The 27,512-nt window shown below is 40.8% G+C and overlaps 1 protein-coding gene across 1 annotated transcript in view; it reads right to left on the reverse strand.

Moving 5' to 3' along the window:
- The window catches only part of LOC134455233 (POU domain class 2-associating factor 1), a 20,788-nt gene extending 14,026 nt beyond the window's left edge, over positions 1–6,762 (reverse strand). Inside the window, exon 1 of the mRNA XM_063206263.1 lies at positions 6,628–6,762. Coding sequence (XP_063062333.1) covers positions 6,628–6,643 — 16 coding nt within the window. The 5' untranslated portion in view covers positions 6,644–6,762. The remainder of the gene's footprint in view (positions 1–6,627) is intronic.
- Between the last annotated feature and the right edge of the window lie 20,750 nt (positions 6,763–27,512).

Consider the following 27,512-nt stretch of genomic DNA (forward strand, 5'->3'; position numbering starts at 1 on the left):
ATCGTCTGCAAATGTAAAATGTCTGCACTAGAACTGAGGAAGACGTCTTTGGAGGTTATGAGGAAGTTATGCTGTGTAGGGAGCTAACATATGTCAGAGTCAAGTGGGGGGCTGTCTTGTTACCTGGCCCAGGGGGCCCATGGAGTCATAATCCACCCCCGCCTACAGTACAGCTACCTTGGGGGCTGCAGGGCTGTGCTTCTGGTGTCCGTTTATACAAGGATGATTGCGAGGGAAACAACATTTTTTAATCAGAAGTTCCTTTTGTTTACATTTCAACTCCGCCATCAATGCTTGAAGACGCACAAATCTGAAGACTCCTTCCAGAGTGGGGAGTTTTGAAGACAAGCCAGGTTGCATCTCTGTCTAAACGGCAAGAGAGCCAAGACATGTTGTTCACGTCCAATATACCATCACACTTCTCCAGATATTTGTGTCTTCAGGCCCCAACGGCAAGGTTGTCGTATAAACAAACACACATCGTATAAAATATTAGTTCATTTCCACTTGCAATTGTCCTCATGTAAAATGCATTGAAAAATTGAAGACGAGACGCCACTTTTGCGTCTTCTTTTTTGATCATCACCATATAAACGTAGCCTAAAATATGAGAAAGAGGAAGTGGCCCAGCTGTGTTGGGTTTAGAGGGAGCCCCAATCGCACTGTGTGCCGCGGCTGCTTTGCATAGCATGATCAAGGCACCCAGTCGCTTAGGCAGGCCATCAGTCAGCAGGGCCAACCAACCTCCAAAAAGGCCTTCCTCTTTCCTTGCAGGTTCAGTGGCATTGTACAATATACTGCAGCCACAGGGCCGGATTAATACACAGGTTCGATATACTGTAGCCATAGGGGCACCCATCTGCCAGGGGGGCCCTGATTGGCCAAAAGTGAAAAAATTAAAACAAAAATGAAAAAGATGAAATATTGTAAGTCTTCTATTGTGTTGAGTGCAGTTTTGAATCTATTTAACACTCCACTCCACAGTTCCTAGCTCGTAATTATGACTGGGTCTGTGTCTAAATTTGCTGCATTATTTGCTTTCCGGGGGGCCCCACAGCAACCTGTAGCCTAGGGCAGTGTTTCCCAACCAGGGGTACGTGTACCACTAGGGGTACGCGAGCACACTGCAGGGGGTACTTGGAAATATGTAACAAATAACAAATATATGGAGCTTAGTTACATTGGGATGGAGAAAGCGATATAGAACTTGACTTAAGGGGTACTCATGGCACAACGAAAAGGCTTGGGGGTACACAAGACAAAAAAGGTTGGGAAACACTGGCCTAGGGGCCCCGGGCCATCTTAATCCGGCCCTGCGTAGCCCTTTTATTACAGTTTTTCTCGATTGGTTTGGCTAATTTCTCGAAACTGAGATGACATTCTCAAAACAACACGGTCAAATCTCCAAACCAACGGGCAATTTCCCACAACAGAATGGCATTTTTCATTGCTTTCATCTAATTTCAAATGCTTTGTACATGTCTCAAATGTTTAGTACATCTCGGCAGATGGCTATGTACAAGTACCCTACAGTTGACACATTGAGCATACATTTAGCACATTTTCCAAATAAATTGACCTTTCTTATCTAAACGAATTAGACAATTCTCAGTCTAATGGTTGCCCTCTCCAAAACATGTCAGCATGATTTCATTGTGTGAGTCATCATATGCAAAGTAGTCTACACAATTGTCAAAACAGTCAAGGACATAATATTTTAAGAATTTCTTTACTGTAAACAGTAATTTAATGACATGACATGTTCAACTGGCCAGATGGTATTGTAACTTTACTAGTTTGTAGAAAATAATTTTACAACCGTGTGTACTACAGTTTCCTCTGTTATTTGGCTAATTTCCTGACGTTTTTTCAAACGACATTCTGTGGAAGGAATTTGGTTTCTACACACGGGTAAACTGTTTTTGGAGTGATATGAGCAAGTGATGAGGATCCATGTAGTTATGCTGAACCATCCAGTTTATTTTGACTGAATGACTAAATGAATGCAAATGAGCCAAACCAATTGAGAAGGATATATGCCATTTTTATGGTACTGACTATTTTTGTGGGAGAAGGTTTAGTGCTGATGCAAGAATGAGCTGTTTTGGGAGGTATATGGCATTTTGGTAGTTATCTGAAGTGTTGTGCAGAAGTGTAAGAATGTTTGGCCAAATGACCCAATGGTTATAGGAATGTCATCTCAGTTTCAAGAAATTAGCCAAACCAATCGAGAAAAACTGTAACCAGTAGACACACATTTATTGCCCATCAATTCAGAGGAGTCAACAAAATAGCTGTCAGAAAATATACAATAAATGTTGTGGTGTTCCTTCAACACTTGCAGAGTAGAAGCAAACTTCAGATACTTGAGTATCATATTGAACACTTTGTGTGTTCCAGTTTTTCTCGATTGGTTTGGCTAATTTCTCGAAACTGAGATGACATTACCAAAACAACACGGACAAATCCCCAAACCAACTTTCAATTTCCCACAACAGAATGACATTTTTCATTGCTTTCATCAAATCTCAAATGCTTTGTACATGTCTCAAATGTTTAGTACATCTCTGCAGATGGCTATGTATAAGTACCCTACAGTTGACACATTGAGCATACATTTAGCACATTTTCCAAATAAATTGACCTTTCTCATCTGAACTAATTAGACAATTCTCAATCTAATGGTTGCCCTCTCCAAAACATGTCAGCATGATTTCATTGTGTAAGTCATCATATGCAAAGTAGTTTACACAATTGTCAAACCAGTCAATGACATAATATTTGAAGAATTTAATTACTGTAAACAGTAAATTCATGACAGTGTTCAACAGGCCAGATGGTATTGTAACTAGTTTGTAAAATAATTTTACAACTGTGTATACTACAGTTTCTTCTGTTATTTGGCTAATTTCTTGAAATTTTTTCCAACGACATTCTGTGGAAGGAATTTAGTTTTGACACACGGGTAAACTGTGTTTGGTGTGATATGAGCAAGTGATGAGGATCCATGTTGTTATGCTGAACCATCCAGTTTATTTTGACGGAATGACTAAATGAATGCAAATGAGCCAAAGCAATTGAGAAGGATATATGCCCTTTTATGGTAGGCCTACTGACTATTTATGTGGGAGAAGGTTAAGTGCTGATGCAAGAATGAACTGTTTTGGGAGGTTTATGACATTTTGCTAGTTAGGCCTATCTGAACTGTTGTGCAGAAGTGTAAGAATGTTTGGCCAAATGACCCAAAATGTATAGAAATGTCATCTCGGTTTCAAGAAATTAGCCAAACCAATCGAGAAAAACTGTAAATTAGCACCTTAAAATGTACTGTGTACAGTATACATAAATTATGTTTTGCAAGGCTCAACGCTTCAGATTCTTAGAGTGTTACATTGAGCACTTTGTGCATTAAATTATCACCTTAACACTTAACTGTGTACAGTATGCAGGCTTATATTGCATGCTTTGCAAGGCACAACACCCTACTTATCTACCTGTAAAACACTGTAATCAGCGGATAGATAGATTTGTATGACTTTTATTGCACTGCTCTTTCCAAGGCCCCCTATTCTTTTGACTTAAGGGGAGGGATGGGGAGTGTTGAGCTGCACTTAACATAGACATACAGTTTGGCACACCCTCTTCATCCTGCACATATTTAGTAATAGGCCTATCTGAAACACAGTGTTTATCAGATGGGCAGATATAGGCTTGATGTCTTGCATGCATCCCACAGCATGCTCAAGCAAGCAGGTGAGAAACCCTAAACCTTGGCAAGGCACCAAAACATTCCGACTGACACAACACTGCAATCTGGTCAATTTTAAAATACATACCTTTGACAACTACAGATATGTTTCCAAGATAAGGAAGCACATTTGACAAAAGGGACATTTTCCTTCTTTTCTTCCAAACACAATGGCAATAGTTGAAATGAAAATAACTGTATTACCAAAGATTGGTAATGTCCCAGGTGAAAAAGTGGTTCAATTTAGTACAATAAAAGCACAACTGAAGTGTACTTAGCATGTTAAAAGCGCACTCACACTTTTTGTGCTAAGAAAAAGTATGTTTACAATATGCTTATTTAAAGTGTACTTAAAATTAGATGTAATTAAGTTGCTCTCAAAGAAAGTACACTTTGCGAACCATACATAAAGTGCACTTAGAAGATGTTTGGCTAAAGTGTATTTAGAGGAATATACTAATAGTGTTCTAATAGTGAACTTACTAAAAGTGTATTTTTTAATAACATATTGCAATTGCACTTTTTTAAGTGCACTTTGATTATACTTCACCCAAGTGACTTCGAAGTGTGATTTTCTATAGTGCGCTTTAAAGTAAATCACTTTAACATATTGGAAGTATACTTTTTCTAAGTGCACCATGATTGTGCTTCATCCAAATATATTCAAAGTGTGCTTACACAAAGTGCATTTACCCATCATGCATCATCATGCATGTACCATCATGTAATGCACTTCTTGGAGCTCAATTTCTCAAACAGAAAGCCATTGACCTCTAAGGAATATCTTTGGTTTGCACGAAAATATTACTCATTGTTATATTCTGCGTTTATTGTAGGAGTTTTAAAATTTTAAAGTGGTACACAAAAAATGACCATGTTCCCACCGTCATTATGATGGTCACGTATATGTTCTGGTATATATAGGCTCACACTTCCCATGGCATCATGGCGAGAGGTAAGTTGGAGCTAGTTGTTCAAACAAAGAATGAAGGGTCACCGTTCGTGATCAATTCAAATGATCAATTGCAGCACGGTGGAACAAGAATGAAATAAAGTGAAATGTGTATCTGAAATCTCTGTAACAATGCAATGATTGTAAATGTCAGTCATGCTAGGCATGCATACTGTATCACTACTGTGACATGTGGCTGTGTGTAATGTACAAGCTCTGAGGACCAGCATGGATTGTACTATTACATTTATATTATTTCATGTACTTGGGAGTGTACTGTAAATATACTTCAAGCATACCTGTTATATATTTACAATACTTAATATGATATACTTTTTACAGACTTAAAATGTTCCAATGTAGTCCAAAGAAGCGTGAAGTTAATATACTTTTATTGTACTTCTAGTAACAATAAAATGTTATAGAAGTGTACTCAAGCACACTATTAATGCCATACGAATGCATGAAAAGCGTGTTTGGAGCATACTTTCAAAAGTATGCTTGTAGTGCACTTAAAGTTGTCCAAAAGCGGTGCCAATTTAGCATCCTCAGTGTGCTGCAAGTGTGCTGAAGCACTGCTTTAGTAGTGCTTCAGCGCACTAATAGTGCAATGAAGCGCACTTTAAATCGCCGAAAATAGTACACTTTGTACTAAGTACGGTCAAAAAAAGTACACTTTAAGTATATGGGTTTTTCACCTGGGGTTGTATGTAGGCCTATTCAAGGATGGAAATAGCCTAATAATTAATATTTCATCAAATCATATGTTACATAATAAGTTATACTTAGAAGCAGTACATAGGCCTACTTTTAAATACAATACACAGTAGACCATTGGAGATAATGAGTGATATCTTCATTGTGATCTGATACGGAGGCTTCCTTATGTAATGACCCAGTACCAACATGCTAAAATCTATTCTTAAAACATGACAGTTTCCCAAAAACAACTTGAATGCCTTCTTGAAAAAAAGTCTCCATTTTAGTCTGCCCTCTTCCCTCAGCCTGTAGCCACAGCAAAACAGAAATGTGCAAAGCATTAAGGTGGATGATTCAATACATACATGGAAAAAATTGCAGCACTTGCAGAGTGAAATTGAACTCTCATAGTGTTGCTTACACTCTCTCTAAGTGTAGAATTAAAACTTGACAGTTTTACACTTTTCAACACTATTTCTAGCACAATTTTCAAATAACTTTTCAAAAAGTATCTCTATTTTATTGTGCTCCTAACATATCCTCTTGTTAAAGGCGCGGTTTTACAGTTCTGACACTCAAAACTCAGCATATTAAAAGCGTAGTACATTCAAATGGAATACCTTCCCAAAAAACATATACATGGCTCATCTTTGTTCAAAGAAAAGACAAGAAAAAAGAGAAACAAATGTTTGTAGGGGTGGATGATAGATAAGAGATCTGAACGGCTGTCTGTCAGGTGTGGAGAGGAGAGGAGCTGACCCTGAGGAGCATGCTGGCTGGCCACCATGACCATAAATCTGCCCCCATGGTCAATGCCTTCACTGGGCCACATTGGGGGATTACTGCCATAATTTGTCCAAAAAGGGGGGACATTTTTAGAGTACTGACAGACCTGACGTGAGCGATGTCCTGTGTTGGTCCCAAAATGCTTGCTTTATGTTTAAAAAAAAGCACTTGTCGCCAAACAAATTGGCTTAGTAGAAGTAGACATATCAATTTCAAACTGACAAACTTTCTTAACATTTTCACCTTCAAAATCCTCCGTCAAAAAGAAAAGATTATTGTAAGAACACCTGTTTTCATATTGTATATTGCATGTAGGCTATATTAATTTCAAACTTTGAAATTCAATCCACTATGAATATCATTTATATCATCAATCAAAAAACAGATGATCAATCCTTATTAACACTTTCACACTTCCATTACAAAACAATGTCATACTCACAGTTTCTGAGGATCATGTTATGTAAAAAAAAGGTTTCCAAACACACTTAATTTCTTTACAGTATGTTACAAATAAGATGCACTTCAGTCAACAAATGACCCGCGGAGACAGAAATAATTACGTGGATTGCTCTGAATGCCCTTGAGGTCTGCTTACAGAGGCTGTTCTAGTGATGTCACAAGCCATGTCAAACCACAAGTTCCCCAAGACCCACAAGAAAATGTCACCTCAGCTGTCCGTAAATCAACACGTGCTGCTGAATTAAAACATCATTTGCATGGACTATATTTATTTTATTAACAAGCGATTCAGGCACAGTAAAGAAGTGATCTCATTACATCATAAATGGGAAAATAAACAGTTTAACATAAGTGGTGGTCATTAAACCTGAAATGATTAGTTGTTGACAGCTGTTGTTTAAGGACCAGAGGACTGAAATGTATATTTACCTCATTAGCTACAGTGGAATAACTAGTGTGTAAATGCTAAGTTCATGTAGCAATGACATCAGTTAGAGTACTTCTACTTCTACTTTATACACTGCAGTGAAGGACAGCCTGAATGACCTGAACTACAGGTCAAATGGTAGACAATACTAACAGATGCAATGGCCACGATTAAATATGTATAACACATAAGAGATGCCCAGTGGTGTAGTCTACTTTTTTATGGTGGGTATACTGCATATTTGAGCATGTTTTGAAGTGGGCATACTGTATATATTTGTGCTATTCAAAACAATGGATCAATCAATTTTAGGTGGGTATACTGAAATCCCTGAAATTTAGAAGTGGGTATACTCCGTATACCTGCGTTCTACGTAGACTACACCACTGGAGATGCCACATACAATTGTTTATGCAACTTAGCTCTCTCTCTCTCTCTCTCTCTCTCTCTCTCTCTCTCTCTCTCTCTCTCTCTCTCTCTCTCTCTCTCTCTCTGCTCGTAGAGACGGTTTTTAGTCACCTAAGATCCAGCTGCGTATGTGCCTGTCACACATCATTGCTCTCTCTGCTCCGTGGCTTATGCAGATTGACTCAGAAGTTGTGTACCTACACTCAGGGCCGAGTCTAGTGAATCTGCTACCCTAGGCGAACACCGCCTTTCCTTCCCATGCATTTAGAAATATGCTTCTATAAACATAAAGTTGAACATTTGATCATACACAACTAATCTTATACCTAAGTAGGCCTACATATACTGAATTCCCATGAATAATCATTGTCAATGTTAAGTTTCATGTTTTATTTCGCTTGACGTTCTAATTCTGCGGGGCTTTCGGCTGCCCCCAACAACTTTGGTGCCCTAGGCGACCGCCTTGTCTGCCTATGCCTAGTGCTGGCCCTGCCTACACTACACTGCATAGGCTGCTTAATAATCTATTCTAAGAAACAGACTGCAACAGACACTGGAGTTCCATAGAATTTCATTGACAATTCCCATTTAATCCTTCATCAAAGCAATAGCAAAGCAATACATAACATACACAGTGTGGAAAGCAAACATTGGCTTGTGCCAAATCAACTACAACATTTCTACCGAAGACACAGATAGACTGGAAGATAGGACATTTGCAACAGCTTATAGCCATTGGGGCGAACCCTGGGCTTCTGTATGTATAGTAAGTCTCATCTAGGTCTCCTCTGCCTAACTGCCATATAAACTACACCAACCATAAAACATGACCAGGGGATTTCCCTCCACAGTACTCGGTGATGGATGGCTCGTGAGTAGGCCTTCTGTAATAATTGTTGCGTTAGCTAAAAGAAGACACTACAGGAGACAGTGATTACAACAAACAAACAACTGTCAAAGGAAAAAGATGAGGTGCTTACGCGGATTACGTGGAAATGTGACAGGTTAATACACTGGAACTGGAACAAATGAGTGTATTTTTTTTAAACTGAATCGACATTTATCAAATTGTAGGCCTAATTGTTTGATTGATTTGTAATTTTACATTAAGGCCTCACATGGTGATTTTGTTGTTGTGCCACACCAGAGGCGATTCCTCTTTGAGTAGGCCTACAAGGGAGGCGCCGCCTCCTGTCCAAAATCACGGAGAATAGTATGTAAACTAATGCTTTACACAGCTTAATAACATTGCTATTTCAGACCCAGCTCCATAGAAAATGCATGTGCTCAACTTAGAGATGAAACCAATCTGTTATAAGATCCCGAGGCTCGCACGAGTTTTTTTCCGCTCATGACAACGCAAGCGAGTCGAGTCTCAATGGACTTCAATGGCATGTGGGATTGTACGATTTTTCAATGGCAAAATGCTAAACGGTCATTGGCTATTGCCGTGAATTTTTTTTGATTTTGAGACTGAGCCTCACTGGGAGTGAATGGAGAAGAGAGAGGAGGGGGGAGGGACCGGAGACTGGAGCTCCGACTTGTGATTGGGTGAACCCCGTGTCAGTAGGCTACAGTAGTTGATTTCATTTCGAAATGCGGATATGTTATTAATTTGACTGAGAAGTTTCGTCGTGGTAACCAGTGGGGAAGCTATTCATTGCGGTGTACTCCAGTTTTGTGTACATATTCTTGTAAACCTAGTGACACTAGTGTTGCGAATAAAGTCTTAATAGTGGCATGTCCTTATCCTTTTTAATCTCCCAATTCAAAAGTTGAAGTTGCCTACTTTTCGTTAGGGCTAGCTTGCAAGAAAGCTAGAGAGCTATGCAAAATGCCAAGCATTGTGGATTAAATTCTGGCGAATTCCAGTCGTCCTTATGAGGAGAAAATGAATATCAAGGAGCAGAGCAGAGCACTGCCTAATATTGACTTGGTGAAAAAGGTAGGGAAGAACAACCGTTTCTTTTGAGCTTTCGTGGTGTCTTATCAACTGGTTAACTGCCAAGTCCCGTGAGTGGCGAGTCCTTGTTTCCTACTGTGTTGGCAATGTCTGGTAAATAATTAAAGATTTTGCGACCTCTAGTGGTAAGTTAAGCCGTGCACCCAGTAATGAACAAAGACAACGAAGGCAAACTAAATCACATCATTATGTGGCGGAGGTAGGCCTAATGATAATAATAATAATAATAATAAAAACATTTCCCTATGAATAGGCTACAAGGGGGATAATGATTAATGATTAACAAATTTGTTTCAACAAGAGTCCTTTAGTGTGTGAGGCCATATGTGGCTCAGGACCAATGTAAGATGTGTGTCAAAATCCCCCCCCCCCCTTTATTTTTGCGTTCTGGACATATTGTAATTGAACAGCCTCCCCTGTTTGACAGACTACCAGCCGCCACTGTGCCACACACAGACGCACACGCACAAGTCATGTACACACACCCGCACGCACACGCACACGCACGCTCACGCACACACATACCAATGCAATCCAAAGCAGACCTGAATCATTTCTTTAAAAACATTGAACTTTTGAGGATTGCATGGCTTTACATAATCTGTAATCAAGGTTGTATTAGGATGAGTATTAGGATTAACAGTCCAACTATACTGGACTCCTCTTCATGCCACGACAATTCACTTTATCAGGAAACCACCATCTGAAGATAAATTGATTTACAGTAGGTCATCGGAGATGCTTGACCAGAGTTGTCAAGTCTGTTTGACTATGTTATTCTTATGAAGAGAGGTCTTGTATGGGAGTAGGAGGAGGAAGAAGGCTTCACAACGGCAGCTGTTATTCAAGGAAAAACAAGAGCAATCAGAGACTAGCCTGGCGAGCCAGACCCGTACAGCAAAAAGCTGTATGGGTCTGGGCGAGCTAGGAGAGAGTGTGGGCGGGATAAACGGTTGTCTATCAAAATGCCTTGGCACTCAACACCACGCAATCGGATGGTGGAACAACCAATCCCCACACAGTTCTGTGTAACGTCACAGCTGTCTTTCAGAACGTACACGCGACACGCCCTTTTCTAGGTGAAGCGGCAACTTCGTGCCTTCATAGGTATGAATGCGTGTGATCACAGCCACCAACAAGTTTCCCAATAAATCGTGTTTTCACTTACACAGTTTAAAAATGCCTCGTTTTCAACCACATGGCCCTCCTTGATCAACCAGCGAAATGTTGAGCAATTTGGGGTTTGTTAAATTAAATTATTGACGACAGGTTGGCTAGGTGTCATTTCAATCTCTTTAGTAAGCTACTTGAAGACTTTCAAAGCTCCCAAATGTCTCCTTTTTAATGACATGCACTCTAAGAAAATTTCCCTGCAAAATAACGGCAGTTACTGGCAATTATATTTACCTGTAATTCTACTGTTATTTCACACCAAAAATCAAATACAGCTCATTGCTGTTTAATGTATCACAGTATATAACATTTTTCCAGCAGCAATTGAACTGTTAAATAACAGTACTCTACAGAAAAATAACAGTACATTTCAGTTAAAAAGTTGAATAGTACTGTGTGATGACAGGCAAATACTGGGTCATAGTTGTATTCATGAATATGGCCATGGCAACTTCCCGCCCCACCCATCATTCTCCAAAACTGTGGTACACTGGCCATGTTACCACCCCACCCTCCCATCGTTCACCATGACTGGAGTGCCTTGAGCATGATACTATGGCGCTATGCTGTATTGAGAAAATGGTTTGCGGTGGTCCTTTGAAAGTGTGGGCATGAATAAAATTTCAGAGTACACAGTGCTATGTTACAATGATAGTGTGCAAGTTGGGCTTTTTACTGTATCTCTTGATGAGCCAATGATGAATATAGCATTGGTCAGTCTTTAAAAAACTATTTTACACCAAGTAGCACAGCAAACAAGCAGCACTACAAGCTAGCTCTCAAGGCCTAATTTGCAGGGGGCACATTATATGCAACAATGCCACAAATGATGCCACATACAGCAAGCTTTCACAAAGAGGAAAGTGTGCAAGCATGTAAGCAAGCTTGTAGGCAAGCTTGTAGGCAAAAAAAGTGCTATGCTGTGCCATGCAGGCCAGCCAGCAGGCAGGCAAGCAACTGAAGTGTTGATAGTCCAGATTTATATACAGGTGCAAGAGTACCATGTGACCAGAGTCATCAGGCCCTTGGCAGGTGACGCCCGTAATTGAATAATGGCATAACAGCCCTACTCAGGTGAGGCCAGGCACTGATTAGCAGATTGGTTTAGATGGGGCTGCTTGTTGCAAGAGTGTTACAAGTTCTTAAAATGTTTCAGCCATTCACACTTTCATCACTATCAAAATGCATGTGCTACTCACACTTTGCTGCATCAAGCACTTTTTAAGTATTGTAGTTTCCTTAGAAATTGTTTCATCATGCTTGATAGTATCAGATAATCTTTAACCAGTCAGAATGACTTCAGTTCTTCAGGTGGTATTGAAATTTGATGGTGATCACGGACAAGTGGAGGATGAATGGGTTTCAATGGTGCTGCCTAAAATAACTTGTTATTTTCTAGAGATGCACCGGATCCGGTTCCGGTTCCGGATCCGTCAGGATAATAGAGTTTTTCACAGGGTCCGGGTCCGGCAGGATCTTAAGCAGTGGATCCGGTATCCGGCATGTTACCTAAAAATCAGGGTCTGGTGCATGTCTAGCCTAGGCTTTTCAGTCTTTCACAACCCCTATCACTGCATGGAGTGAGATCCCTTTGGAAGCAGCTATTGCAGGCAGTGTGGCAATAAGCCAATGAGTCTAAAAAATAGTTTGCGCCAACGTAATAAAAAGGGCCCACGTGTGCGAGTAGACTATATGTTTCAACCCTTTTGTAGGATCCGGTATCCGGTTCCGGATCCGGCAGGATCTTATTCAGTGGATCTGGTATCCGGCAGGATCCTAAAAATTAGGATCCGGTGCATCTCTGGTTTTTTCCACAACGGCGAATACTGCTATTGTGCAGTACTTACTGTTTATGCTCAATATGTGACTCAAAGTAATATTTTCACAGTAGTTGTCTGTTTTTTCGAAAAACAGTAGAATGCTGTTGCAGAATTGCCGTAAATAAACAGCTATTTGTTACAGTGTGGGTCTTCTTAGAAATTGGGGCAGGCATGTTCGGTGTTAGCTAGCTGGCTGGATACCCACAGAACTAAAACAAGGCTGTATACCTAGCTCTGTGTTATTGACGACAGGTTGGCTCGCCGCTTGCTCGGTAGACTAGGTGTCATTCCAATCTATTTAGTAAGCTACTTAAAAAACTTTCAAAGCTCCAAAATGTCTCGTTTTTAATGGCATGTGTCTTATTAGAAATTGGGACAGCAATTTCATTCTACTCCAACAATAGTGGTCTGATAATAGCGTGTGACTATCTGGTTCTGTAAAATGCTCAAATTAGCTTACCGAGCTAGCTTAAAATATCGAATGATCAAATGGTAATGTGTAGTGATCTATTTGTGTCCGATAAGTTCATGGTGTATTTTTCCATCAATCCATGTCAGCCACGAAATGTATTATCATCCAGGCTTTTTAATTAAGCAAAAACTTTCATGCTGTAAGTAGCACGGACAGCCGCCGTGTTTCTTCTTAGAAAGTTTTCTGTGGCTATGTCTCAAATGACACACTTTTGTCAGTGCACTGACCGTCAAAGCACAGTGTACACAGTACACTGAGGTCTTAAGTGCATAGTGTCGTGGAAAAAATTTAGCACTATGCACTGTGCCCTCGCACTGAAAAACACAGCTTGTGTTTACTAGGTAGCCCGGCCCCCAATCTCGCTCCTCACGATTTGATTGGTCCTGTCATCGGATAACTTTCAGCCTAGCAAAACAACCGCGGTCCGCTAGACTGCCCCCGGGAGCAAATTCAATTTGCGGTCGCTAGGGGCGTCTAGATTTCTAGGCTAATCAGAGACAGCATCCCAGGCCCTTGTCCAACACTAGACACACCTAATGTTTATGGAATTTCAGCCATTATGCTGCCAAATGTTGGAACCAGCTTCCTGTTCAAATTAGAACTGCCCCAACAGTACCATATTTCAAAAAGAAAACAGATTTATTTTCATCTACCTTTGGTCAAAGTTAGCTAGGCTATCTATCTACTTCCTACTTCCTATTCTTTCTATACTATTCCCTTCTCTCTTGTCTTTCTTTCCTCTCAAGCACATTAAATGATGGTCTGCCTACAGTCATGGCCAAAAGTATTGGCACCCCTTCAATTCTGTTAGAAAATACTCAATTTCTTCCAGAAAATGGTTGCAATCAAAAATTCTTTGTTATTAATATCTTCATTTGTTTTTCTTGTAATGAAAAAACACAAAAGAGAATGAAAAAAAGTCAAATGAATGATCATTTTACACAAAACTCCAAAAATGGGCCGGACAAAAGTATTGACACCCTCAGCCTAATACTTGGTAGCACGACCTTTAGACAAAATATCTGCGAACAGCCACTTGCGGTAACCATCAATGAGCTTCCTACAACACTCCGATGGAATTTTAGACCATCCTTCTTGAGATTTGAAGGCTGATTTCTCCAAACCGCCACTGTGAGACCCCTCCACAGGTTTTCTATGGGATTAGGGGGTGGACTCCTACATTATGCAGCAAAATTTGTTGATAGTCTTTAGACTTCATAATTTCATGCACACAGTCAAGCAGTCCAGTGCCAGAGGCAGCAAAGCAACCTCAAAACATCAGGGAACCTCTGCCATTTTTGACTGTACGGACCAAGTTATTTTCTTTGAAGGCCTCATCTTTTTTCCTGCATTCATTTGAATGGAGAGGAAAACACTGAGGCCTTCAAAGAAAAGAATACGGTCTGTACAGTCAAACATGGCAGAGTTTCCCTGATGTTTTGAGGTTGCTTTGCTGCCTCTGGCACTGGACTGCTTGACCATGTGCATGGAATTATGAAGTCTGAAGATTATCAACAAATTTTGCTGCATAATGTAGGAGTCCACCCCCTAATCCCATAGAAAACCTGTGGAGGGGTCTCACAGTGGCAGTTTGGAGAAAGCACCCTTCAAATCTCAAGAAGGATGGTCTAAAATTCCAGCAGAGTGTTGTAGGAAGCTCATTGATGGTTACCGCAAGTGGCTGTTCGCAGATATTTTGTCTAAAGGTTGTGCTACCAAGTATTAGGCTGAGGGTGTCAATACTTTTGTCCGGCCCATTTTTGGAGTTTTGTGTAAAATGATCATTCATTTGACTTGTTTTCATTCTCTTTTGTGTTTTTTCATTGCAAGAAAAACAAATGAAGATATTATTAGCAAAGAATTTGTGATTGCAACCATTTTCTGGAATAAATTGAGTATTTTCTATCAGAATTGAAGGGGTGCCAATACTTTTGGCCATGACTGTATATGATTATGCGTTATACAAATCCTACAAATCACTATTGCTATTGCTACTCTTGAGATCAGATGGTTGCAGCTTCGAGTGCTGTAGTTGCTACACCTTAGTCCATGTCTGAATTACCCTTGAGCAAGGCATCTACTCTCAGAGTGTTCCAGGGGCTGTAACCAACACACTGTATCTGAGAAAAGAACTGCAAATTGCTGTGGATAAATGCATCAGCTAAATGTAATAATGCGTACTTAGATGATATTCTCATCCGTGCATTCACCTTTCAGACAGTCATAAAAGCCATCAGATTACAATTTAAGTCAGCGTACACATTCAAATTACACAAAGGTTAATTTACATGTACAGTAACATCCAGCAAGCTAACATCCACTCAGCTAGAAACAACACTAAAACAACTCTAAAGACCTCAACCTCAACCTCAACCTCAAAACAGTTTAGAAGATAAAGTCTTTAATTAACATGCATATCTGGCTTCCATGACTACATTTCCCTGCCTGACAAGCGAACATCAAAGTGTAAAGACAAGACAAGATGTGTGTCTGTGGCTTTAAGGATGCCATTATGTACAAAGTGGAAAGACTATATGATTAAAAGCTAAAAGAAGGCTCTGTTAAAGAAGTCCCATATCCTTACACAAGCAACACAATAGTGTTGCAGTGTTAATTCAACACTATTCTAAGCACCTATGGTCCCACTCAAGTTTACTGTTCAAATTTAATTCTGAGTGTTGAATGACCACTGCGAAGCCAAAATTGTGGAAATACAACTCCATAACTGTTAATTCATCCATGAAAGAGTTCACTTTAACACTAGATCATGTGGGATCATACATGCTCTGAACAGTGTTGGATTAACTCAGCAACATTTTACTGTGAACAAGCAGGGAAAGCAGAAAGACCCAAAAAGAGAAAGGTGCCAATGGCAGTGATTTTTTTCTTTATGCAGACTGGAACCTGTCCACGATGGGCACCCATAGCAACCCATTACGTTGGCATGTCTGTAATCGTAGAATCTCTAGTGAAAGTGCCTACATTAGGTGTGAACTGCATCAGGTGGGAGCTGCTTCACAAGTGGTGCGTGAACTGCCATCATTTAAAGGTTAATGCGCAAAGCAAACTAACAAGTTGCCACAGACAAAAGGCTAAAGATTAGCTTTTATAAACACGAAAGCTTTGAGTCAATGTTTAAACCAGCAAATGACATGAAGCCCTCTTCTTCATGATCATGCTACCAGTTGATGGAGATAAATGATGTTGGTGGAGATTTGGAAAAAGTTGATTTATGGATAGGATACAGGGACTTAACCTATCCATGTGCAAGCAAATGCAGATTGTATAACATGACATCTCTTTTCTCTTCAATACAATTATGGATGTACCTGTTAAACCTTGAGTCTTGGGAAACAGATTCAATAAATGATCCTCAAACCACACTGCTAATAAACTACGATGTGAAACTCCTCACTCATACAATGCGAAAAGTGATATTTGAGACCTTCATCCATCAACCTCTATTTTGGACAGCACAAGTAGACTAGAACCTTTGGACTACAAGGTTGCATAATAAAAATCCCTGTCTCTCTCAACTCTCAGTGTGCACCCTTGGAAGTCTGCGCCTACGCCCAACAAGGAAGTTAGTGGGAAAAATTAAACAAGGGTGAAAAATCCCCATGGCATGGGAAGGCTGCATTCGGAAATTCTGGAAGGAAGCCAAGATCTCTTTTTTCCTGTCACACATTGAAAAACAACAGAGCAGTTAGCTAAAATTGAGTAGACCTCTTAGACCTCTTGCCTCTCACCAAAAATCTCAAAACTAAAATGAACTTATTACTGTAGGTTTCATACGTTGTAATAAGGAACCATGAATTCCACATTAGGCCCTTGAATATTCTAAGCAGAAAACAAAGTTAAACAATTATATTTCTCACAATTTCGAATTGTTTAATTGTTCAGGGCCGTTGCGATGTTTTGAACATACATAATCAGCACTGAGCAACATCAGCATATTGTGGTTAATAAGTTGTTTGAGACACTGGTTCAAACCTCAGCTATAACTGTACTGCCAGTCTATTGGTTTTGGTTTCAGCAGGAAACACCTGCAGCAGCCACAGAATGAGGTTCTCAACAGGGGCTCTAGGGGGCATTGAGAAAGATGCAGCTGAGAGGGGCCGTGCTTAGTTTTCATTGGGGGGCATTAGGCACTGGGGGGCATTTTATTTTTTAATACTAAGGGGGCATTGGGAGGCTTATACTGAGGCCCAGAGGGTGTTGGGAGGCTTCTGATGAGGTCCGGGTGGTGTTTATTCAAAAAAGCTTGAGAACCGCTAAGCTACACTATGAGGTTCACTGGCACCCAAAAGACTGTCCCTCCCCCCACACATCTGTTTCCAACAGAGTCAAAGGCATCCAATTTTAAATTGGCTGAGAAAACAAACAATGTAATACAATATCGTAATGGAAACATGGATGCTACTGCAGTAAGCGGTTACAGCAGTCTCATATTTCCTCTTTTACAAAAGTTACAGTTGTAGACGCTGATAACAGAAAGTTTGAACCAGAGCATTTGATCTCCCTGAATCATACAGATATACTGCACTGACTTGCCAATATCACAGATGGTTTCAGAGACAAAGAACAGAATGTGTCTAGCAGTTGAATCACCTCTCATGTCTTAACAGTTGAGGCCTAATAGGTGTGGAGTTGCTCGTGGTAGTGGAGGGTGTTCAAACTCATTACGAGTACATTACTGGTGGTCCTCGGCTCCCTGTAATGCCCTTGAGCAATGAGTACACTGAAAGTTAATGGGAAAAGACTTCACAAAAGGTTAAAAAAGACACAACTCTTTCTATAATTAAAGGAACACTAAGCGGTTTCAGCGCTAAAGGTTTTCGCCCTATAGGTTGTAAACAGTATCCTCTCACATTGACATCGACAGACATCGACCACACTTCCAAAATGACCCTGTTCCATTATGGCCCATAAAGGGTGGGGAACAAATTCAGACATGCCTTTTTATCACGGTTAAGGTCAATGAACTGCTAAAAGCATTTTGGAAACATTATTTTAGGGTTGAAAAAAAGTTTATCTTATTTATCTTCAACACTGATGAATGTCATACAACTGTTATGGCAAAACCTCTGAAGATGGTGATCTTATCTGAGTGTATTATTTGCAGTAATAACAAATATTCAGGCTGTAACCAATTTTCTCAGGAAAGTGTAAGACAAGAAGAAGAAGAAGAAGAAGAAGAAGAAGAAGAAGAAGAAGAAGAAGAAGAAGAAGAAGAAGAAGAAGAAAAAGACGAAGATACAAAGATGATGAAGACGACGATGATGAACAAGAACAAACAATGAAGGGAAAGATGACCAACAAGAACATAAAGAGGAGCAAGAATGAAGAAATACAGAAAGACAAAATGAAAGAAAAAATGCTTTGACATAGCCTTGCTTGTTTAGGTAGCAGAGAGAGACACTAACTTGGATGTGTCAATTACAGGAAGACCATGGCCATGCTCTGTTAAAAAGCTGTCAAAAGACACCTGAAGGCAAACAACTTACAACAACACTGAGGAGAGGTGAAGACACGGAAGAGACAGGACAGAAAAGGCCAACACATGCATTTTTGCTTTGTGCCTCAGCCTTCAAGGATTTGTGAGGTTAATCACCAATCAAAAACTATGGGTAATAGGAAAAAGTTGTCGGTAAAATATTGTATACACAAACTATGAGAAATATACATTCATATCCAGTTCATTCGTCACATGAAGCCAATACAGCTGTGGATATAAATAACTTGATCAGACCTATCTATCTATCTCCCATCTGGTGACAGGTGAAAACTTGCTATCTGTTATCTACAAACACGTCCACGAGGATATATTTTCTCACACATCCCATTTGTACATGACTCCTGGCAGGGCCCTTTCAGGGTATGTCGGGGGCCCTTGGAAAAGAGGTACATGGGGCCCCTTTTTGTCTTCCGGGAGGGGGAGGCCCCCCCTATCCCTCCGAAGAGAGATTTTGATTGCAGTACCATTGCACTTTTCGACCATTGAATTTATGGAATTGTTACTGCTGTCGGTTGAATACAAGTAGCCAGTCATTACCAGGGGACCCGCTTTCAGCCGGGGGGCCCTTGCAATTGCCTGGTTTGCTTTGCTGGTTGTGACAGGCCTGATTCCAGGAGCCCGAGGGGTCGTCTTGAAACAGGCCCCGACTCGCTATATTTAAGCAGGTCTGACTAGTGTAAACAAGACCACTTGCCTTACCCTTATCAACACAAGGGTTCTGGACAGGTAGGTCAAAATGACTTATCCCTCTTCAAAACCCCCTTGAGAAAGGCATGTCCCTTGTTTATATGTAGGCTATGGACAGAGTGACCAAAGACCAAACTGTAATTCGGGGTTGCTTAAGAATGCCTGCAATGTCAGGCTAAGTGAAAGTGATCCTACAGCACACAATGAAGCCCCCCCCCTCCTCCCTCTCTCTCTCACTTTCACTCTCTCATTCATTCTCTCTCCTCTCTCTCTCTCTCTCTCTCTCTCTCTCTCTCTCTCTCTCTCTCTCTCTCTCTCTCTCTCTCTCTCTCTCTCTCTCTCTCTCTCTCTCTCTCTCTTTCACACCCACACACACACACACACAAACACACACACACACACACACACACACACACACACACACACACACACACACACACACACACACACACACACACACACACACACACGTTAGCCTTGTGGTTATAATCTGGCTCAATTGTATTGTGCACCGTCCCTGCTAAATAAACAGTAAATATATGAAATGAACGCACGCACGCACGCACGCACCCACCCACCCACACACACACACACACACACACACACACACACACACACACACACACACACACACACACACACACACACACACACACACACACACACACACACACACACACACACACACACAGCAACCTCATCTGATCTGCTATGTGCAGGGGTATCATGGAGCAGATTAGTGGTAGCCTGATAGGTGTCCTGGGGGGACATGTGTGTTACTGCTGTTGTGTTGTACTTTTTTTCCGTGAACAGCAAAACACCCCATAACCAGTAATGTTAAGCCCTTAGAGATCACATCTGCATTGCCATTTTAAGGAGGGTCTAAAGAGGGACCAAGGAGGGTCAGGCAGTCCTGACAACACAGCTGCTTCCCACAGTGTTCTTGATGAAAACCAGGACACATGGCAAAGGAAGGCCCACTTGGATCCTTCAGAGAGACAGAAGGAGAGACGGGGCGGGGGAGAGAGAGAGAGAGAGAGAGAGAGAGAGAGAGAGACTGAGCTAGAGAGAAGTGAGAAAAAGAGACTGACAGATCAGCAGACCGACAAAGAGTGAAAGAGATATAGAATTCTCACTGGAGACATTCAGAGGTGGACTCAGGTAACACATATATGCGGATATATTTAAATGCAGCTATTTTTAAAATCTGTTTACATATTAACATGACATGCGGCCAAAAATAAAAACACCATTGTGACAGGTGCGTTTTAACGATGTGCAATATTTTTTAATCCGGAGCTTTGGAATTAGCTTTCTAGCATTTTCAAAAATATCCAAATACGTGGAGCTTCTCAGATGCAATGCGATCCTGACTTGTTCCACTCCAGTGCAATAGAGGATCACGTCCCAGCTTACTCTTGATAACAACCAGAGACCAGGGCATGTGGATCCTCCAGAGAGACGGGGCCGGAGAGACAGTGAGAGAGAGGGGGAGAGAGAGAGGAAGAGAGAGTGAGGGGGAAGGAGACAAGGAAAGAGAGAGAGGGGGGTAGAGACAGGGAGAGGATCAGGGAGAGAATGATGGAGATGGCAATAGAGAGACATAGATAAAGAGAGAGAGAGAGACAGAGAGAGAGAGAGAGACAGAGAGAGAGAGAGAGAGAGAGAGAGAGAGAGAGAGCCCATGCTGCACCAGATATCACAGTGAGTGTGATACTGTATGTATGTCAGTCAGGGCAAGATTAACGCACAGGGAAGATATGGCTGCAGCCTAGGGGCCCCAACCTGAAAGGGGGAGGAGCTGATTGGCCAAAACATTTATTTCAGAATTGCGACAAGAAACTGTATCGAATAAATTATTCTGTTGTCCTGAATACAGTGTCAAATCTTGTTCATCAGCAAGCATGTTATTCTTATTCAGAATTCCGACGCTGTCAATCTGTTTCTTTCTAGAATTCTGCAGTGGCCTACAGTAATTTGTAGCCTAGGGGCCTCCGGCAATCTAAGTCCTGCCCTGGGTGGCACAGCGTAAAGTACAGTAACAGGAGTTATGCTCACTCACTCACTCACTCACTCACCTCACGCCTTTGCTATTCGCTATCCTATTGAAATTCCATCGTGGACACATGCCACATGTTTGTTTGGAGTAAAAAAAAATGAAAGCATCAGATTTACCCAAGGGCTTCCTCCTGAGAACATACTACAGTACTGTAATACATCTCCATCCCAGTCTGGGCCTGTGGGTTTTAAATGTCAGTGCCATCCGGCATAAATCTTTGCCAGAAAAAGATTTCCTACTTCCTTATAGCGAAGGAGGAGGGCTGGTGGGGCACAGTGCAAGAAGAGGGGTGGCGGGGCACGATGGCAGGCTAGTAGTAGCATGTGAGTGTGAGGCACGTGGGCCGGGGCTGAGCCATAGAGTTTAGGGTTGTGACAACTAACTGGGGTACAGGAAGTCGGTTAGTGACATGATTCATGTATAGATTCAAGTAGCTAAACACAACTAAACACAAATAAAACACATATAAAACATAAAACCACTATAGCAAGCAAAGATGAAGTGAAAGTGAATTACATTTACCTTTACCACACATTCTGTGTTCTACGCCCACTTCCTGGAACTATAGTGGAACTATGTCAATGGAGATCTGTGTGTCAAAGGATCCATGAGCCATCATTGTTGTGTAAAAACGTGTCACCGTGGTCAAGCATTAGCCTAACTCTTACTTACTTAGGGGGGATACGGGGTGGCTATCATACAACTATTTCCTCATCTTTTGGGGCCAATTCCTTGAAAAGTATTAGCATGATGACAGAAATACTGTATGAATTAATACTTCAGCACCTCCTTATGTAAGTATGTGTAGCAAATGTGTTTGTAGAATTATGTAAATTAAAAATGTACGAATGGCGAATTGTGTTTTTCTTGGTTATGTTGTTGTTATTGACAAAACTATTGCAAAAACGTTGCCTTATGCGTGTGCGTATGTGTGTATACATGCATGTGCATGTGTGTGTGTGTGTGTGTGTGTGTGTGTGTGTGTGTGTGTGTGTGTGTGTGTGTGTGTGTGTGTGTGTGTGTGTGTGTGTGTGTGTGTGTGTGTGTGTGTGTGTGTGTGTGTCTGTGTGTGTGTCTGTGTGTCTGTGTGTGGGTGTGTGTCGGTGTGTGTATGTCGGTGTGTCTGTGCATGTGTATGTGCGTACTGTATGTGTAGGCCTATGTGTATGTGCCTGTGTATGTTTCTGTGCAAATTGTTATACCAAGCAAGCACACTTTAGAACTGTCACTAACAGCTCCCTGCAAAATAAACTCTATGTCAAGGCCACAGAGGAACAGTGATACCACTATCGATGTGTCACGTATTGTAAAAGGATTATTTATTTTACTTAAAAGCTTAACTGCAATAACGTAGCTTGTAAAAAAACTGAGGCGAAGACATTTTCTTTTTGACACCATCTAGGTCTATTTGTAACAAGTCTAAGCAAGGCGCCAATTAAGGGCAGTGCGTATTCTGTCATTCTTGATGCGTCTGTATTTTTCCATTGCCACTGCAGCTGATATTGCCTTGGCAACATTATGCAATCTTTTAAAAAGAGTATTTCTCAACCAACACTGCTCCCCGTCCCTCCCCTCCCTGCTGTCAAAGAACGGTATTGGTTGTACCACTGAGACAGTGGCAGGACAATTGTAATTAATTACATACAGGGCCCCAGGGCAAAACACTGCTAGGGCCCGCATTGCAGCCTGCCAAGATCATAATAAGGCCCCCACCAACACCAATTCGGGAGGGCCCTGGGCCCAGGGGCAAATGCCCTGCTTGCCCACCCTATAGCTCCGCCCCTGCTGTGAGGAGAGCCAAGGGAACAACACTGTGAGCAGGTGGTCAGAGCCATGCCAGACACCTGTCTGCTTTTTTTCTTTTCCTGCTGCGGTCTCAACTCAAGCACTCCTCTAACTTGAGTGTACATTTCTTCCTGTGGTGGTTTTATCACTCACCCCCATCAACTTCAGTGTGTATTTCTGCTTGTGGTATGTCATGAACCTGCTCAACTTTGCAAAAAGAGTTGCTTTCTTTTCCCATGTCCTGAAACAGTGTGTGCTGCTGGAAATTACAACAACTAGTCCTACTTATTGCCGTAGCCCCTCATTGCACACCGTTCCACCAGTTACTGACAAAACTTTACTACCATAGTACTACACCACTATGACCGTGCACAGGGACTTTAGTTATACATCATGACTTGGTCATGGCCATTCTGGTAACAGGTAATTCAATGCCCGAAACGTGGATTGTCTGGGATGTAATGGTTTTGCTTGTACCGTCACCACCACATCCGCCGCGTCTGCGATCTATGTATTTATACATATTACATTTATATTATGTATTAAATTAATATTATTAGTATATATTATATATATTAAATATATTAATTTTTTTTAAGAATTTGAATGTATCTATTCCTTGAATGAAACTGTTGAATCCTACAGAATGCATGACTACAACATTTTAGGGTTTTTTATACTTCTAAGGCATTTTTACTATAAGTTTATAAATGGGTGGACGGGAGTGGTGGACATGATGGGGGACTGGAAGCATTGTGTTTCAGGGATGTAGGCCTACCTTTAGCATTTGGAGGCAACGGCATAGGCCTAGTTTATAACAGGGGCCGTGTCTTACGGGGTTAACATTGATGGAGATCATCTGCAGAGCAAACACGGCCCATGGCCAAAGCCACAGTCATCTGCAGCCTTCAGACCACCTTCACTACTCCACACCCTTAACTGGATTTCCATGGTCAATTTTTACTCATTATCTAGTTCTAGGTGAAAGGCAACAGTCATGTGCTGTGTGTGTTATCTTTTAAATCCACCCCCCCCATCTTTTTTCTTCCTTCTATTCCTCTTCTTTCCTTCTTTCTTTCTTTTTTCTTGCACTCATCTGTTCTCCGGTTGCCAAAAGCATTTTAAAGGGGTTGTCGGGGGTGCCAGGGTGTTCTGGGGCCTGTGAGCACATGCCACCCCTGAATGCAGGGCAACAGGCTGGGACCTGCTAAACAAACAAAGTCTCTCTCTCTCTCTCTCTCGAAACTCTCTCCTCTCCTCTCCTCTCTTCTCCGATACTTGGCAGGTCAGTGAAAGTCATCAAATACCTTTTTTTTTTTGCTCATCTGATGCAACGAAACTACATCAGAAGAGCAAAAGAAACAAAAAGGCTGAATACTCAAACATTTTCAATCTCATATACAGAACAGCACACATCGATAAAGTAGATTAGTTCATCCAATCACACAGGAAAAGCAGAAATGTTGTGCATAATGATCGCCTAAATTCAGAAACATTTTACATGACTGATTTTTAACTAATTCTACTAAATGAATGAATGAATTACTACAAACGCTGCGTATAATGCACCATTCATACCCGAGTAACTTCATAATCACGATAAGATAAATGTGCTAAAGCTTAAAAAAAATGCAGCTTGACATGCATTGCGCAAGTAAGGTACTCCACCTCCACAAATATTCACAGAGCTGTTACTGACAGACTGTATCAGTGTTCCTCCGAAATGAACGCCAAACCTGTTGAGAAAAAAAATCATAACCACTTTGGAAAACCCCCTAACTGTCGCTAGGGGTCATGACTTTTTTCCTCCAGGAACTGTCAGAAGCAGCAGCAGAAGCAGAAGGCATACAGGGCCTCTGAGCTATAGGCTATATATCAATAGCCTATATATCAACAGATCAATAGGCTACATAGTCAATTATGTATAATCGAGTGTTCATTCATTTTCTGAACAACTTGTAGGCTATGCAAACTTTACATTTTCTCACTATACATGGCTCTATACAGTATATTACAGCCCAGAGTGAAATATATTTTTGTTTTTGGTTTGGTTTGGTTTATTTATGGATATAGGAAGACAAAAAGGTATCCAAGGGATAACATGTAAAAGTGTAAACACTTATTTCCAACATGGTCCCTGATGGAAGAGGACAAGACATAACAAAAACATGTAACATACATACACATATGCCATCACATTCCTACGTCACCTAGTTCTCCACTTTATTCCACAAAAATACTCTAACTCTTTGTTTAAAACACCTTTTTGTTTCTGCCATTTTAATATTTAGTGGAAGGCTATTCCATAGCATAATCCCTGTATAAAAGAAAGAGCTGCGAGCTGTGCTTTTTGAAGCTGGTACCTTACAGGAGCGAACACTTGCTCTTGTTCCATGGGCATGTTGAGTAAGTTATACACCATTACAATCTGGGATCCCAAGTACTTAGGGGCTATCCCATTAATAATGTTAAACATATGATTCAGTTTTAGCTGTTCAACCCTTAATTTCACAGGCAGATAGTCCACTATCTTAAAATCATTTGAAGTAACATGATACCTAGATGGTTTACCTAATATAAAACGGATCATGTTGTTCTGCATAACCTGCATTTTATTTTTTATTTTCACTGTCAGGCCACTGTACCATGCTGAACAGGCATAGTCAAAATGGCACTGCACAAGCGCTGACACAAGAAGTTTTTTAACTTTAAAATCTAATTGCCTTGTGTTACGGTACAAAAATTTCAATTTAGAAGCACTTTTATACAATAGCTTCTCTGCAATTGAATGACCAGTCAAAGTCTGATCCAGTGTTAAACCTAAATATGTAACTGTTGATTTTGTTTGTATTTCGTTACCGTTACATGTGACTTTTAACTCAGGTGCCTTTTTTATCCTATGTTTGGTACCAAATAAAATGCATTCAGTTTTCCCCACATGCAAGGACAGTCTATTGTCTAGCAGCCACTGTCTTACATTGTTCAACTCATCAGTGAGGGTGTGTTGAATCTGAGAGATGTCCCTGCCAGATACAAGTAGAGAGGAGTCATCAGCATAAAGAATGACTTTACATTTAACAGCTGCTGGCATATCATTTACATAAATAAGGAATAACAAAGGTCCTAAAATTGAACCTTGGGGCACCCCACACGATATTTGCAAGGGTTCTGACAATACCCCATCATAATCACAAATTTGATGTCTATCAGATAGGTATGATTTAAACCACTGTAATGATGCCTGGCCAAAACCCATGCATTGCAACTTAGATAAAAGAATTGAATGGTCCACTGTGTCGAATGCTTTCTGTAAATCTAATAAAACCATGCCTGTATAATTTCCATTTTCACTTTCTTGTCTGATGTAATCACATAGGTGAGTGAGGCATGTGTCGGTGGAGTAAGCAGACCTAAAACCAGATTGGAGGTCATAAAGCAAGTTGTTCTGGGTTAAGTACTTCTCCATCTGATTGAAGACCACTCTTTCTAATATTTTAGACAAAGTTGGTAGGATTGACACCGGTCTATAATTTTTAACATCAGCCCTACTACTTTTCTTGAATAGAGGGAGAACCTTGGCCCTTTTCATTTCCGTTGGAACTTTTCCAAGTTGTATAGACAAATTAATAATGTGTGCAATGGCGCCCCCTGTAACATTAGCACTATCCTTAATAAATCTGGCTGGGATTTGATCCAGGCCAGTGGCCTTGTTGGTGGATAATGACGCCAACATCTCCCCTATCTTTTCATTTGACACTGAGCAAAGCTCAAACGAGTCAGGTAATACATCATTATAAATTGACCTCAGAAATTTGGCTCCAAAATTCCCTGATCCTACTGGAAGATGTGAAGCCAAGCTGGCAGCAATTGTAGTAAAAAACGTATTAAAATGATTTGATATGACTTTTTTGTCAAAGCAAACTGTATTGTTAATATCAATCCCAGTATTACAATTATTAGTATTACATAACAGTATACATGCTAGACTCAAATAACATGGAGTAGCCTACTTAACAAATGCTGTGATTTGGATTTGGATTTGTGTTTAGATTAAGATTAGAGATGTGCATGAGCGAGCAATCATCTCCACTCCAAAGCAGCTAGCGCCATCAATGCATTCATAAGAATATTCACTTCTTATAGCGAAGTCATTTATAACAGTGCAGTGGGCCACCCACTCTCTCTCATTTGGTGTCATATATTTGATTTATCTTCAGATGACATGCAGAGGTGATAGTCATAGAAGTGGTATTTACTAGGAGTTGCTTTTCCCTCTTTTTCCCTCTGAACCTCCCGCCATTCCACTGAATGCTGTTCATTCATTTGGCTGCCGTTTTTTTACAAGCTGCTCACAGGTGAAGTGTGGGATTGATAAACTGCTTTGTCAGAGGTTTCTATATTTCATTGACCTTCTACTACCTAACAGTCCTTTGTCTAACGATGTTTAAAATGTTTAGATGACAAAAATTATGATTAAAAAATGGTATGACCTTAAAGATGACACAAGGCTTTGGTTGGGAATTCAGCAAAAATGGGCAGGGTGTTTCATTCTT

The sequence above is a fragment of the Engraulis encrasicolus genome, chromosome 9 (assembly GCF_034702125.1).
Source record: "Engraulis encrasicolus isolate BLACKSEA-1 chromosome 9, IST_EnEncr_1.0, whole genome shotgun sequence".
Classification (NCBI taxonomy): domain Eukaryota; kingdom Metazoa; phylum Chordata; class Actinopteri; order Clupeiformes; family Engraulidae; genus Engraulis; species Engraulis encrasicolus.